The 14,779-nt window shown below is 36.8% G+C and overlaps 1 protein-coding gene across 1 annotated transcript; it reads right to left on the bottom strand.

Moving 5' to 3' along the window:
- Nucleotides 1–3,726: 3,726 nt before the first annotated feature.
- med18 (mediator of RNA polymerase II transcription, subunit 18 homolog (yeast)) lies at nucleotides 3,727–6,919 on the bottom strand. Its single transcript, XM_057340203.1, has 2 exons — nucleotides 6,529–6,919; nucleotides 3,727–5,935 (listed from the first exon to the last, which is right to left on the bottom strand). The coding sequence occupies exons 1-2, from the start codon at nucleotides 6,599–6,601 to the stop codon at nucleotides 5,382–5,384; spliced, it is 627 nt and encodes a 208-aa protein (XP_057196186.1). The 5' UTR covers nucleotides 6,602–6,919; the 3' UTR covers nucleotides 3,727–5,381.
- Nucleotides 6,920–14,779: the final 7,860 nt, after the last annotated feature.

The raw sequence follows: 14,779 nt of genomic DNA, 5'->3' as shown, positions 1-14,779 counted from the left end.
TAAACTACGTCATATGCTGTCAATGTCAGATGCAGAGAAGTTAATTCATGCATTCATGACATCAAGACTAGACTACTGTAATGCACTGTTAGGTGGTTGCCCTGCAGGCTTATTACAAAAACTCCAATTGGTCCAAAACGCGGCAGCTCGAGTTCTTACACGTACAAAAAAGTATGAACATATTAGCCCGGTTCTGTCAACCTTGCACTGGTTACCTATAAAGCATCGCGTTAACTTTAAAATCTTGCTTATTACCTATAAAGCCTTACATGGTTTAGCTCCTCAGTACTTGAATGAACTCCTTTTGTATTACAGTCCTTCACGTGCATTACGCTCTCAGGCGTCCTGTCAGTTGGTAATACCTAGAATTTCAAAATCAAGTGCAGGTGGTAGATCCTTTTCCTATCTAGCGCCTAAACTTTGGAATAGTCTTCCCTGCACTGTCCGGGAGGCAGACACACTCTGTCAGTTTAAATCTAGACTAAAGACGCATCTTTTTAATCTTGCATACACTACTCTTCCATAATATAAATCTTCGAGGGTTTAGGCTGCATTAGTTAGATCAACCGGAACCAAAAACACAACTGATGTACTTGTTGCATCAAAGAGTACAGAACAGTACTCTACTCTCAGCCAGTCTTGTCTCATTGTTCCAAGGTTACCACAGCGAGCAGGATGCAGTTCATGGCCTGACCTGATGGTAGAGCGGAGAATGGGAAGTGGGACCTGACAAGAGCTGAGATGATAGAGCTGGATCAAAGAAGGACGCGGTCTCTTGACATGTCTTCACCACAAAATTTCAAATGCTATTAGATTATTAATGATAATCTTAAACTATAATTTATTTTATTATTAAGTTTATTTATTTTATTTAGCCTTGTTGTGCAAGTTCTCTGGAGCTTGTGCAGAGGCAGCAGCTTTTGCCAGAGGGGAACTGGAATCCCCTGGTTGGGCCTGGGTTCTCCTGAGGTTTTTTTTCTCGATTAGAGTTTTGGGTTCCTCGCCACCGTTTGCATACTGTTTTGCACTATCTGCCTGACCGGGGGGCTGCTTTAGAATTTTAAAGTTTTACTTAATTAATATTGCATATAGGAATTTATAGTCTGTTATATTTGACCTGTGCTTCTCTCTTCCTTTATCCTAAATGTGTGCTCTCACTGAGCGTGTGTGTCTGTGTGCTGTGCGGTCTTGTCGTGTGTGTGACGTGTCGTGTTGTGTGTGTGCGTACTTGTCTGTGTACGTGTGTGTGTGGTGCGTCTGTGTGCTGCGCATCCGTGTGTGTGTTCTATGTCTATGTGTGTTAGTACGTGTGCATATTGTGTGTGTGGAGTGTTTTGTATGTGGGTATGTTGTCTTCTGTGTTTTCACCTTTTTCTTGTTTTTACAGGTACAACTTTAATTATTTTGCTTACAGTCAATATGTCTCATGTACAGCTGCTTTGTAACAATGAAAATAGTAAAAGCGCTATATAAATAAAGTTGAGTTGAGTTGAGATGTGTAAAGAGAGCAAGTGGGGGTGTTAAGAGTTGTAATAAGTGTGCTCCCATATGTGCATGTCATTTGAGTAAATGAAACGTGATGTACCTTATATGGTTATATGCAAATAAAAGAAGGAAAAAGATTTTTTTCTTCTTCCGGTTCAAGTGAAACTGATGTGTGTGAGCGTGTTTGTTACCTCCGTATAATATTAAGTTATTGCCGGTTACCATACGCAAAAATGTCGGCGCTAACACCTACTCTGTCCCTTTAGCGTCCACGGACCACGCCATCACGGCCGGTGTACCGTGCTAAAACGCTTAATGTTGCTTAATCTTCAGACCAGATGACTAAAATTAGTATAGCCTACACCTTTTTAATAACCGTAGGCTATACAGAAATGCGGAAGAGCCCTAAATATGAATGCAAAAAGCACAAAATGACACAATAAGAATTCTAGCATGTCCCGCCGTATTTCTCACATAATACCAGAACTAATAGGTATAGGTGTCTTTATTGTTGCAGTATTTCAGTTTGTTTTTTTATTCATTCGTTCATACAATAGGCTATAATTGGCTTTATTTTGTTTGCGTTCTGAGAGTTCAGATGAAAAGTATAGGCATAATTATTTCCATTGATATTTTTCTTTTAAGTGGTGTAGTTATTCGTTTAAATTACATTTATATCCTACATGTACTACATATTTTACAATTACGTTTTTAAGAAAATACTTTTTTATATTGATATATTATATTGAAGATTTATATTGTAGATTATTTTACGTTCTGATGAAAAATTGTTCATGGCTTGTTCTTACATCTGTTTACACTACTATTTTAGTTAGCCTACTACTATTGACTGTTTAAAATGTATAAATATTGCTATTTTTCATATTTAGTTTTAAACCGAAATAAAATGTTTTATTTGAATTTAAATGTTAAGTTTATTGTGATGGTGTTATGTAACTAATGTAATGCTTTAAAATCTTGTCTTGTTTTCTGGCACATTTATTCAGATACCATTGCATGTGTCATTCAAATAGCTTCATGCAATTAGCTTATTTCATTTAAAAAACTCAGTCAAACTCAATCAAACACAGTATGATTCAGTAATTCACTGTAACATATACAATTTTCCTCATCCCCGAAACTCAAATCATTATTTGATGACTTAAGATCCTGCTTATCAAAAGCATGATTTTATGTTTGTATTTAGCGAGCTACAGAAATGACCTTTTGCGTGCATATGATATGCATGTGTTTTGCGTGCACTTTTTATGTACATACCGACTTAACCCACACCATCTTAACCAAGGGGGTAATCATAAGCACGTAAAAAGTAATGAATGCGTATAAATAGCAAGCCAAATACAAACATAAACTCTTACTATAGATAGGCAGTACTAGTAGATCGGGTAGGATATTTAAATAATTAAATTAATATTATAAATGTATGACTAGTCCACTAATTCCAGGCCACCTGGAATTGTCCCCCTGCTCCATGTCCGTTCCAGGGCTGATAGTGGTGAGCTAAGCTGCCAGTACGAAACAATACATTTTTTCTTGATGATGCATAAGAAGAGATCTATGAGATCAAATAAATTCACTTAATGGAGCAGATGAGTGGACTGTGCTGCAAACATATAAAAAGTATCTGCATTTCTTGCTTTGGTCTTCGTCAGAAGCGACTTGCACCACCTGCTGGTGAAGCGGTCAGGCAGCAGGTAGAGATCATGCATTGGCGGAATCGGCGCTCTATTGCTTCTCCTGGGATTCCCGGATGTGAAACTTTGAATTTCAAGCCGAATTTGAACTTCAAGCCGAATTTGAACCATTGAATTTGTGGAAGCGAATTTTTAAACCGAAATAATATGAACTGAAATTTGTCTGTCGAATATTAAAGGTTGTATTTTAAAACAAGTTGAATTTTTTTAACGAAATTTAAAAGGTGAATTTTGATTATTGAATTTTTAAACGGTGAAACTGTTTGTGAAATTTTTACATTTGAAAAAAATCACACCTTAAATATGCAACCATGTTGAATTGCAGAACCTTAAAATGCAAGCACTGTTTATACAATGCATTTGTTTTCAGTTAGTGCTATTCAGCACGTCTTTTTGCTTCAAACACATTTGTCTCTATTTTACTTCCATATGCATATACATCCAGGTAATATTTGGAGGTTTTAATAAACCTATTTCAAAGTATATACATTATTCAACATGAATACATAAAGCCTAAATTAGTTTAATAATAACAGCTTACATTATTTTATTTAAAGATTATTTCATTTTAAAAGGTTACATAATAAAATTAGTTGTGAATGCTGAATTGCAATGGGTGAGATTGGAAATGCAATTGTAATATTGCTGTAAAATTATAATAATATACGAAATCTGTGCTTCCACGTCCACTTGACGCTCATCGAAAAGTGCACATGCTCGCACAACCCCTGAAACTCTGGAGCAGGTTATCTTCAGAGAGTGAGTTGCTACTTACACACTCTGAAAGTAATCTGTTTTTGGATCCTAAATTTGAGGTTATCAGATAATCTACCCTTAAATTTACCCGGGTATGTCACATAACCATCTATCTGGAATACCCCTCAGGAGTGAGAAGATTTAGAGAGGGGGAAGGGTTTGAGGGGTTAGTCATCTGAATACCTAAAATTTATTCAAATATTTGACAAATGCGGTTGAGAAACAGGGGAAGCTTTTAAATTCTGTTTAGTTTCCAACACACATGCATGCGCTCCAGGTTTGTTTTTAATGACAGAATGCAAAGATACATGAAAGGCTTATTCTATCACATATTAATTTTAAATACATGTAAAAACATTAGTATTGTGTTGTTTAAACATGAACATGAACTTGTTTTCTTTGCAGAATTTGAGATCTGCAAACATTGTATCTTTTTGATTTTAACCAGTTTGTCCCATTTAAATTTTCTTCAAACAATTAAAGATTTTCATTTACAATGTGGGAGAAATGTCAGTATTTCACAGAATTAAATAAAAAGGAGTATTTTACCTAAACATGTACACTACCTTTCAAAAGTTTAGGATCACTAACTCATTCTTTATATATTTTTCACATTTTAAAATAATGGTAACTTTATCAAATCCATGGAATAACACTATTGTATCTGGGAACTACGTTGTAACTAAAAGCATCAAAAATTAAAGAAATCTATATTTTATCATCTTCAAATCAGACACCATTTGCCTTGAATTTGCAAAATCGTACACTTGCCATTTTATCATCCAGCTTCATAAGGTCTTAACCTGGGAAGCTTTGCAAACAGTATTGAAGCAATTTCCATATACACTGGGCCTATTTTGGCTGCATTTTATTTATTATTTGGTCCAAGAAATGCATTTAAAAAAAGTGAGTGCGCGCACATGTGTTCACTTCATTCCAGAGGCAAGACGTACTTAATTTCAGAGCTAGTCTTAAAGCGAACAGTGCTTCTAAGCTGCATTTTATTTTCTTTGGCATGGCTACATAAAGATTCATATAGAGTGTTAAGATAAGAGCTTGCATTTGCAGTATGTGGATCTTTGTTGTAATAAGTGAAAACGTAATAAACATCAAAGAATTTTATAATCTTAAAAATCAGCAATGCATATCAGCACAATTTAAATAAGACCTTATCTTAATACAGAATGCAAGCAGAAGAATACAGAAGACGATCCATGTCTTATCATCTGGACTAAAACAGAAATGAATATTTCTGAAAACTGAATCATGAGGGTGACCATGTCCATTTTTTGAAAAATATTTTTAAGAAATAAATGGGAAATAAGAAAATAGACACAAAACAAATATTTTTACACTCTAAGATCTGTTGCCTAATATAAGCATATCTGTCTACAGTATCTGTTAAACTCCTCAGTCATAAGTACACTACATTAGACGTTTAGGGTCGATCTTCTCCAGATGCACTAGAGGTTTCAGCTGCTCTGCAAAGCTTTTCATATCCTCAGACACAGTGTCCTGTCCTGCTGGTGCCAGCACACTCAGCTCAACCAGATATGACAAAGACAGGGGCTCTGTGTTCTCCAAGTTACCTGGCACATGCACACGGGAGAGTTTGCTCACCACTATTTTCATCTGCCCCTTGCGGAACAGGTGGCCCTTGGCCGCAAACTCGTGGTCCATGCGGAAACCCATCTCATTGAGAAAGTCTGGTAAACTGTGTGATGCAGCCACATCCACACAGTTTCGAACCAGGGCGTGGCGGCTCTTGTCACCAACCTCGGGCTGGCCCAGATAGCGCAGGTGCCAAGGGGAGGTAGGTTTAAGGAGAGAACGACGGGCACGCAGGATGAATGGGTTGCCCTGCTGGCCCCTCAGTAGATAGACCAACTCATGGTCGGCAAAGCTCTCGGGCTCCATGTCATCACACAGACCTCTCAGTCTATGTAGGAGACTCTCCAGGGACTGATCCAATACACTGCCTGTGCCCCAGTGGAGAAATCAACATAAGAAATACAGTAAAACTACAAACACATGTCTAATCCTTACTTGAAAAGAGTGTTTTTTAATTCTTACAAGACACTTAAGTACATTCACAACTGAATCACCAGCACTAGTTACATTACAGCACATAAGCATGTTAAAAAATGAAATATGTTTTATTAAATAGACATAGTTTTGTTTTACTATAGTACACCCTGACCAAATAGAAACACACAGAAACTGGAATGGATTTCATGGTTATTATAGGAATTGTATTGGTGGGAAACTATATTTGTCTCCTTGGGACTCTGCTGGTAGTGTTGTTGGATTTCCATTGATGGGATGTTATCTTGCGGAGTGGAGCAAATAAAATGCCAATTAAATCCTACTGAATTAAAACCCAAAACATAATACATCAATCTGAATTGTTTTAATCGGTATTTGTGATATTAACGTTATACCATCAGATTTTTCTCAGCAGTACAGCAGCGGAATCAGATATCCAAAACCGTGGTACTTTTTATGTAGATCTGGATATAACTATGTGCATAATATACTGTAATAGTGCAGTTGTGATAATGATTTAGTTTACCTTGCAGCAGGTACTCCATCATATTGATTGCGCCACCCGTCACGGGCATCACAGTGACCGGTGGAGCCTCCATGATTTTGTATTTCTCTGATCGAATTTATCAACTCCAGCCTTTTTACATGTGTGATAAAAAGATCGGCGGATAAAAATCAAACTTGAAGACCAGGTACAGTAACTGTTAGATTAACTGCAATGTGGACAAAATAGCACTGCTGGAGGAAACTTACAATAAAGACAATTTGTTGATATAAAGAATAATTAGAATAATAGTAAAACAGCCTATCGATATATTTACAATTGTGAAAACGGTAAAGAAATATTACTCCGACTAAATTGCGGTTAGCATACAATTCAACATTCATGGCGCGCGTCAGACCGCGCATGCGCAGTATTTCTCTCTGTTTTAATGGTGGTTCTCAACCAACATGTTTAGGTGCATATCGCCACCTATTGTACTGGGGTCAGTAACATCCGTTATGGCTTGAAGGGGTATCCCTTCAAGTGCAAGTACATCTCGCTGCGACCTGCGGTGGACGTCCAACCCATCCCACATCCAAGTGTGACGTCATAAGCCACGCCTATGTCCAAACGTCACAACAAGTGTTCCGCCGCTGTAGCAGTATATATTCCTCTATTCAAATAGAAAATGTCAAAAAGAACTTCAGATCATATTTCTGTATTTACTGCAGAACTAATAGCAATAGTATTGGCACTTCAGTGGATAGAAGAAATACAACCAATAAAGACAGTAATATGCACAGATTCTCTTTCAGCAATAAATAGTTTGTCAAGTGGAAAATCATTAGCAAGACAAGATATGATAAGTGAAGTAATGCAAAGTCTTTTTAGAATAAGACAGTATGGACTTCTAGTAAATGTTGTGTGGGTACCATCACATATGGGTGTGAAAGGAAATGAGGAGGCTGATCATCTGGCTAAACAGGCTTTAAATCATTCTCAAATAGACATTGAAGTGACATTAAGTAAAACAGAAATAAAAGTGATAATAGCGAAAAAAGTACAAGAAATATGGCAGAAGGAATGGGAAGAAGGAACAAAAGGTAGACATTTATATGGCATACAAGAGAAAGTTGGTTCAGAGAGAAGAAGATTTGGAAACAGGAAAGAGGACGTATTAATAACAAGAATGCGTATTGGACATTGTTTATTAAATCAATGCTTACATAGAATAGGAAAACATGAGAATGGAAATTGTGACAAATGTGGGTTAACAGAAAATGTAGAACATGTACTGATAAAATGTGAGGCTTATGAAAGATAACGTTTCCAACTAAGTCAAATTTGGAAATAAATGATTTGTCAATCCAGGTTTTGTTAGGTGATGGACAAAAACAATCAAGAATATATACAGAATTAGTTGTTTATTTAAAAGAAACAGGATTGATTAATAGGATATAGGATACCATTTAAAAAAAAAAAGAAATAAGTAGCTTTTGTTGCTAAACTTCCTAGTCATTGGGCGCTTCATACTCCTTTCTAGTAGGTGGCGGGAATGCACCTTTTAAGTTGGTTTGCCAACTGCCATTAAATCCTAAAAGAAGAAAGAAGAAGAAGAAGAAAGGCCCTGTCCCAAATGGCGCACTCCGGTCTTGTGGACCTCCTCCGAGTCCACACTTGGTGACGTCAGGAAGTGCAGACCTATAGGGCACTAGGCACGAGTCCACAAGGGTACATGGGAGTGCATTTTGGGACAGACTTGAGGTCATCACACCGGAAAGAGCAAGCAGTGCTTTCTAATCACTCTCGCGGTACTTTGTTGTCATACACTGATCAGTCTGCGCAGCACCTCGTGAAGTCGACCACACTTGTTGTCCCATTGTAGTTATTTGGGACTGGAGCTGCAGGTTTTTATTGTTCAGTATTTCATATGTTGATATACCTCCCGAGCATTATACAATAGATACTTATGTTTGTAATGCATTAATTTGTCATAATGTCATGAATGTATATTTATTAATTTGTTTACACTATACTTAATGTGCATAATGTGTTCTTAATATGCATATATGTTGTTATTTAATATTTCTCTATAATACAGAAGCTGTGTTGTTCAGCCTTACAGAGCCCAGAGACAACTAGATATACTGTAAATCTACAACAAAACATGGCTTATTACCTTAAGTAAGAAAATGCACTGCATTAAAATATTTTATTCTTTAATAGTTGGCTTAATAGAAAATAAATTAGCAATAATACGAATAAGTAACTAATTAATAAATTAAATAAAAAATGTATCCGTCATGTTTATGTATGCTGACATCCACGACACTCCTCCCATCCGTTCTGTGATTGGGCGCTCGCAAGGATTCCTGGGTAGGGGACTTCAGTGGAGTCTGCATCATCGAGGGCACAAAGGAGGCGCTCGCGAGCAGACTTCTGGGCGCTAAAAAGACAAATGGGACACTCTACGGACTCGTAGACTTGGCGAGAACGCGCAATTTAAGTCCACGAGACCGCAAGTGCGCCATTTGGAACAGGACCAAAGTGTTCCGCCCCAGAAACCCGATTAAACGTACGCATGTGCAAAATGGCGCTACTTCCTGCCGGCAGTCTGGGATTTTATATGAAATAATGCTCTTTCGTTTTACTAATAGACGATGTCACGTTTGTAAATGATGTCTAGGGTAAATAAATTAAATCCAGGCCAACCCTAATTTCGTCAGGAATGTCTAATATACGGAGCTGATTTTCGTCATCAAAATAGCCCGTATAACACTCGTATTGGTTAAAGTTATAAAAATTGTTAATAAAAACCATAATACTTTTCCTCATTCATTTATTTAAAGAGATCAATTCATAATTTTAGGATGTTTGATACTACCCTACCCAAAAATGGTTCAAATTTAAATAAACAATTACATCTTGGTATGGTAAAAGTCACTCTTAACATTTTTCTTTAATTCATAATATTGATTAAATTTCCTAAACATGTCCCACTTATAAGAGCCCAAACAAATGAGCTTGACGGTTCTCTATGCAGCATACATAACTGTAATAGACAAATAGTTTGTTTTGATAGATTTATATGAATTTTGTAACATGGCATTGATCTTATGGCCTTCTTTATCAACACAGTCTGATTAGGATATGTATCCAGGTCTTCAGATACTTAAAATGGTTAAAAAAAGACATGCTTCACCAGGTAATTTTGTATTTATTATTCGACAAAACAATTACATTTGAACAAATCAGATTAAATTATTATTTTATCATGGCATGGACCTTTAGCCCTTGCTTTTCATTACAATTAGAAATGAATGTGTCCAGGTCCTCTGCACATTCAAATTCAAATAGGAAGGCATCTCTTGCTTTTAAATCGCCCCGCAGGTATTCTTCGAACAGTCTTTGTTGGTTTTCATCATCCATCTCGAGGTTCCATCACCTCCCCACGGAAAAATGCACAGCGAGTCTGTACCCAGGACCATGCAGGACCGATGTCCTGTACAAACCTACACTTTACGTTCTTTTCACAGACCTGTTAAAAATAGAGAATAAGTCTGTGTTTGATGTTTGGGGTATTGTTGTGGGAGAAGATATGCATGTCCACTAAAAAATTACCTCATCATTGTCCTCTTGTTGACAGACCACAGGGTGCCTAGGGGGTGACTCTTTTGTGGTGGTAGACTCTGACACACTGGAGACAGACTCAAGGGTTAGGTAAATGGGATATTTGTATAGCATCTCTCATCTTTCAAAGCATTCAGAATCAGAAAGAGCTTTATTGCCAAGTGTGCTTAGGACACGTAAGGAATTTGTCTTCAGCACTTTATTCAACAACATTCTGTGTCCTCTCTGAAGACAGTACAGATTAAAATTCTAGAAGGAAACATTTACAGTTTGAATGTATATGATTTCATTTCAGTAACCAGTTGTGTGTACCTTGCAGGTGACATGCTTTCCAAAATCAATCGACACCACCACCTTCGGAGCTGAGGGATGTTCTCCTAACAGATAAAACACAAAGCTAAGAGTGCAGTTGAAAAACTTATTGGAAAAAAGAAACTGAGAATTTGAGGTTGTCACCTGACTGAAGTCAACAGTCCAGTCCAGGGCCATATACACACTGTATTCCCCAACAGTATAATCTACTCATCAAAAATAAGCACGTAACCACGTAACCAACCACGTAACAACATTGATAGCAAAAGATTACGTGTGCCACGACACAATCCATGTGAATTTACTGATGCCATTTCTATCAAGTACATAATATTTAATATAAATACTTACACGATTATTAATATTAAAAATTACACGATTATTTTACTTACCGACATAGCAATAGTTATTAATTCACCTCACTTTCTGGACGCTTCTGCTTCCTTTTTGTCTTCTTCTTTTTGGTTTTATTTCAGGTAACACAAACAATAATGTGTATTATCGCCACCTACTGTGTTGGCGTCTTACTGCTTCAATGTTAATGAGAATGTGACGTATTTTGACATTATGACATCACACTTGGATGTGGGACGGGTTGGACATCCACCGCAGATACAACTACCTCCACTTGGCATGCGCACTTCAATCCCGCATCATTTTTAGGCTCGTTTGAGATGGCCAAATTCTGCGCAGAACCGATCACCGGTGATCAGCGCGAGATGCATGCCGGTAAGAAATGTGTCCGAGTTACGTCCGCCTTGCTCTGATTCATACGGAGCCCGTCTGATCACCCCTCGGAGAAAAAAAAACAAGACCCGCAAATCTGTCGCCACAGTTTTGTAATTCGTTCCATCAGTTTAAAAATCCGTACTCACAGATTCTAAAACTGTTCCCACAGTTTACAAAACCGTGCTCTCGGATGAATAAACTGTACCCACGAGTTTACAATCCGTGCTCTCGGTTTTGTAAACCGTCCCCTCAGTTTTTGAAATCTGTACCCACGAATTCATAATCTGTGCCCACGCTTTCGCAATCCGTTCGCACAGTTTTGCAGACTAGCCTACTCGCGGAATTGAAGCCTCTGTCTGTCAACAGAACAAGCTCCTTCCTACAGGAACATTAACGAATACTGTTTTATTTTAGATTCTATTATAAATTGTCTTAATGTGTTTACACACGAGCGCGTGGCGCATATAAAGCATGTTCACGTTCAGCAGGCACGTTCATTGCCGCGTTTCACTGGTGTAAAGTTGGTTTGACATTAAACTTTCGATATTCGTGAATTTAGGGACCATCTCTAAAGTTACATACACATTAAAATACATTTTTCCAACTTCAAAAGCATATAAAGGGAATGATTTATAGCCACAAGACTAACTGTACAGTGTTCATGTGTGTGTCAGCTATTATGCACAACTTTTAGATGATTGAGTATTAAAATAAACCTTCAAATCATATGCACACTTTCCTATACGTATTGCTATTGAGCTTTAAATAATGGTATATTTGTGTATGAGACCATTATACACATAGGAATGTTTGACGGTTTATTTTAATACATATCAATAATCTAAAAGGTGTGCATTCTGTCTGGCAGACACATGAACACTTTACAGTTAGTCAGGGAAGTCATTCCCTTTAAATACTATTGAGCTTTAAAATTTGTATATTTATGTATGAGCCCATACAGCAGTGAAACACAGGAATATTTGCATTTGATTTAACAGTTTATTACAATAAATATAAAAGGTGTGCATTATATCTGACACACACATAAACACTGTAGCCTACAGTTAGTCTTGTGGGTATAAGTCATTCCCTTTAAATGCCATTAAAGTTGGAAACATGTATTTTAATGTGTATGTAACTTTAGAGACGGTCCCTAAATTCACGAATATCGAACGTTTAGTGTCAAACCAACTTTATGCCAGTGAAACGGTGCAATGAACGCATGCTTTATTTGCGCCACGTGCTCGTGTGTAAACCCATTAAGACAATTTATAATATAATCTAAAATAAAACAGTATACAATATTCGTTAATGTTCCTGTAGGAGCTACTTCTGTTGACAGACAGAGGCTTCAATTCCGCGAGTAGGCTACAGTTTGCAAAACTGTGCGAACGGATTGCGAAAGGGTTGCGATTGGGCACAGATTATGAATTCGTGGGTACAGATTTCAAAAATTGAGGGGACGGTTTACAAAACCGAGAGCACGGATTGTAAACTCGTGGGTACAGTTTATTAATCCGAGAGCACGGTTTTGTAAACGTGGGAACAGTTTTAGAATCTGTGAGTACGGATTTTTAAACTGAGGGAACGAATTACAAAACTGTGGCCACACATTTGCGGGTCTTGTTTTTTTTCTCCGAGGGGTGAGCAGACGGGCTCCGCAGATTCATACTGACGTGTGTCAAAAAACTCTCGCGACGGCCAGGCGGCTGTATCGGATTCTTCAGTCGGGCACAGTTGCTCTCCACCGACTGCGCTGATGAAAAGAACTTGCTGACGACACAGCTTAAATGCTCATTGGGAGAGAATGTCCATTAACTGAAGTAGGTTTTGAGATTTATATGTGGAAAAAACACACCTAAATATATAGTCCTCATAACCACCTTGATGTAAAAGCAGTGGCAATTCAGTTGCATAGATTTCCTCTGCCATAAAAAGCGCTTTTTATTAAATTATAACAAAAACATTACAAAACAAGATGGTATACAGTTTACATTCAAAAACAGACGAGAAAAAATAATAAAAGATAATACAAACCAAACAACAATGACAAAAAAGAAAGAAAAAAATCAAAATGTTCAATCCATCCTAATTAATAAATTAAAAACAAGAAATATTATTTATATTATCGAAAAAGTCTAACAAAATTCCAGCTTTTTATTATTTGCTTTTGACAGCATTTTTAAATATTGTCCCAAATAATTCTTAAATAGGCTACTACAAACAATTAAAAAAATACATTTGGGAATTAAGTTCTTAGCTAACAAAAGTAAGTTGTTAATATAAAAAAAGTTTGACCTCCTTTTTCACAGTTTCCATATTACATTTTTTATAAACGACATGTTAAATTCACAACATTTTTTCTAATTTAACCACAATTATTGCACTTTGTCCAGGAATTAAAGAAAATATGCTCTGAAAAAATAGGGTCTGTGTTTTCTGGAAATGAGTTACAGAATTTACACAATATAGGAACTCCCCAGAAGTATAAATATCAAATACAATTTAATTTTTTTTAATTTTTGGGGGGATAAACTGGAAACTTGAAATAGGAGGTTCTAAGTTTAAGCATTCGTTTGTCAAATAACATATCTAAATTATTTCGTACAGCCTTGGCATGGTTGAGAGTTTGTCTAATATACGATTTAGAACATTTCACACTTTTAAACTCAGTTGGCCCAAGAAAAATGCGATAAAAAACTTGAACGCGATCTATTGCTGACGTTTCCAGTCGACTCGACAGCGCGATTTGGGAAGTGTCCGTCTTGCCTGCGCTATTTTCACTCCTCCTCTTACTGCAGCCGCCTACTCTCTTCTTCTTTTCAGGCGAGGCAAGGTGCATCTCAAACAAGCCTATTATCACGCTGACAACAATTAATATGGCCCGGTTTCACAGAAAAGGCTTATCTTAAAACGGGACTAGACCTTAGTTAAATTAGGATATTTTAGGCACTTTTATAAAAATGCCTTAGAAAAAAACATTACTGGTGTGCCTCTTGAAACAAAACAATGGCATACATTTTTATTATTGTAAGGTTAGGTTTAGCGTTGTGGTAGGTGTAGGCGTTAGCTAACATAATTTATTATAATTTGATGGCGAGATTTTGCATCACTTCCGGCCGTAACTGTATCCCTTCTATCCGTCCCGGAAACACGATTTGTTCCGCGCATGCGCGAAACTGACGTCACTTCCTGTCCGAAATAAATCGAAACACTTTACGGCAGTTTCGGGTATGTAGGCTATACCGTTACTGCTGTTGTTTTACACTCGGAGTTTAATATATATATTTTTTATTACATTTATTAATAAATGTATTTATTATATCTGTATAAGTTTCTTTTTTCTTAATTTGTTTCTTACAATGCTTTGAGATATTTCCTGGCTTGTTAAATTGTTGCTGAATTATAATGCATGTTTGTTTTAAGGTGGTCATAAAAAATAACTACCCGATCCATTTCGGTTAAAATTTGGTTAATATGTGGCACAAATTAACTTGATTGAATTAAATAAATGGTCAAATTTGCTAGACACAATTTGGAAAATACAGATGTTCATACAGATGTGTTTTCTTTCTATTCATTTTCTAAAGATAGGTTCTACATAACTGTTCTAGATATTTAA

Source organism: Triplophysa rosa, linkage group LG8, assembly GCF_024868665.1.
Source record: "Triplophysa rosa linkage group LG8, Trosa_1v2, whole genome shotgun sequence".
Classification (NCBI taxonomy): domain Eukaryota; kingdom Metazoa; phylum Chordata; class Actinopteri; order Cypriniformes; family Nemacheilidae; genus Triplophysa; species Triplophysa rosa.
Note: the sequence above shows the minus strand (reverse complement) of the source record. Positions and strands in the feature narration are given on the sequence as shown.

Coding starts and splice junctions, on each gene's coding strand:
- med18 (XM_057340203.1), bottom strand. CDS start 6,601: ATGGAGGCTCCACCGGTCACTGTGATGCCCGTGACGGGTGGCGCAATC. Junction 5,936..6,528: donor GATGGAGTACCTGCTGCAAG/GTAAACTAAATC, acceptor ACTGGGGCACAG/GCAGTGTATTGGATCAGTCC.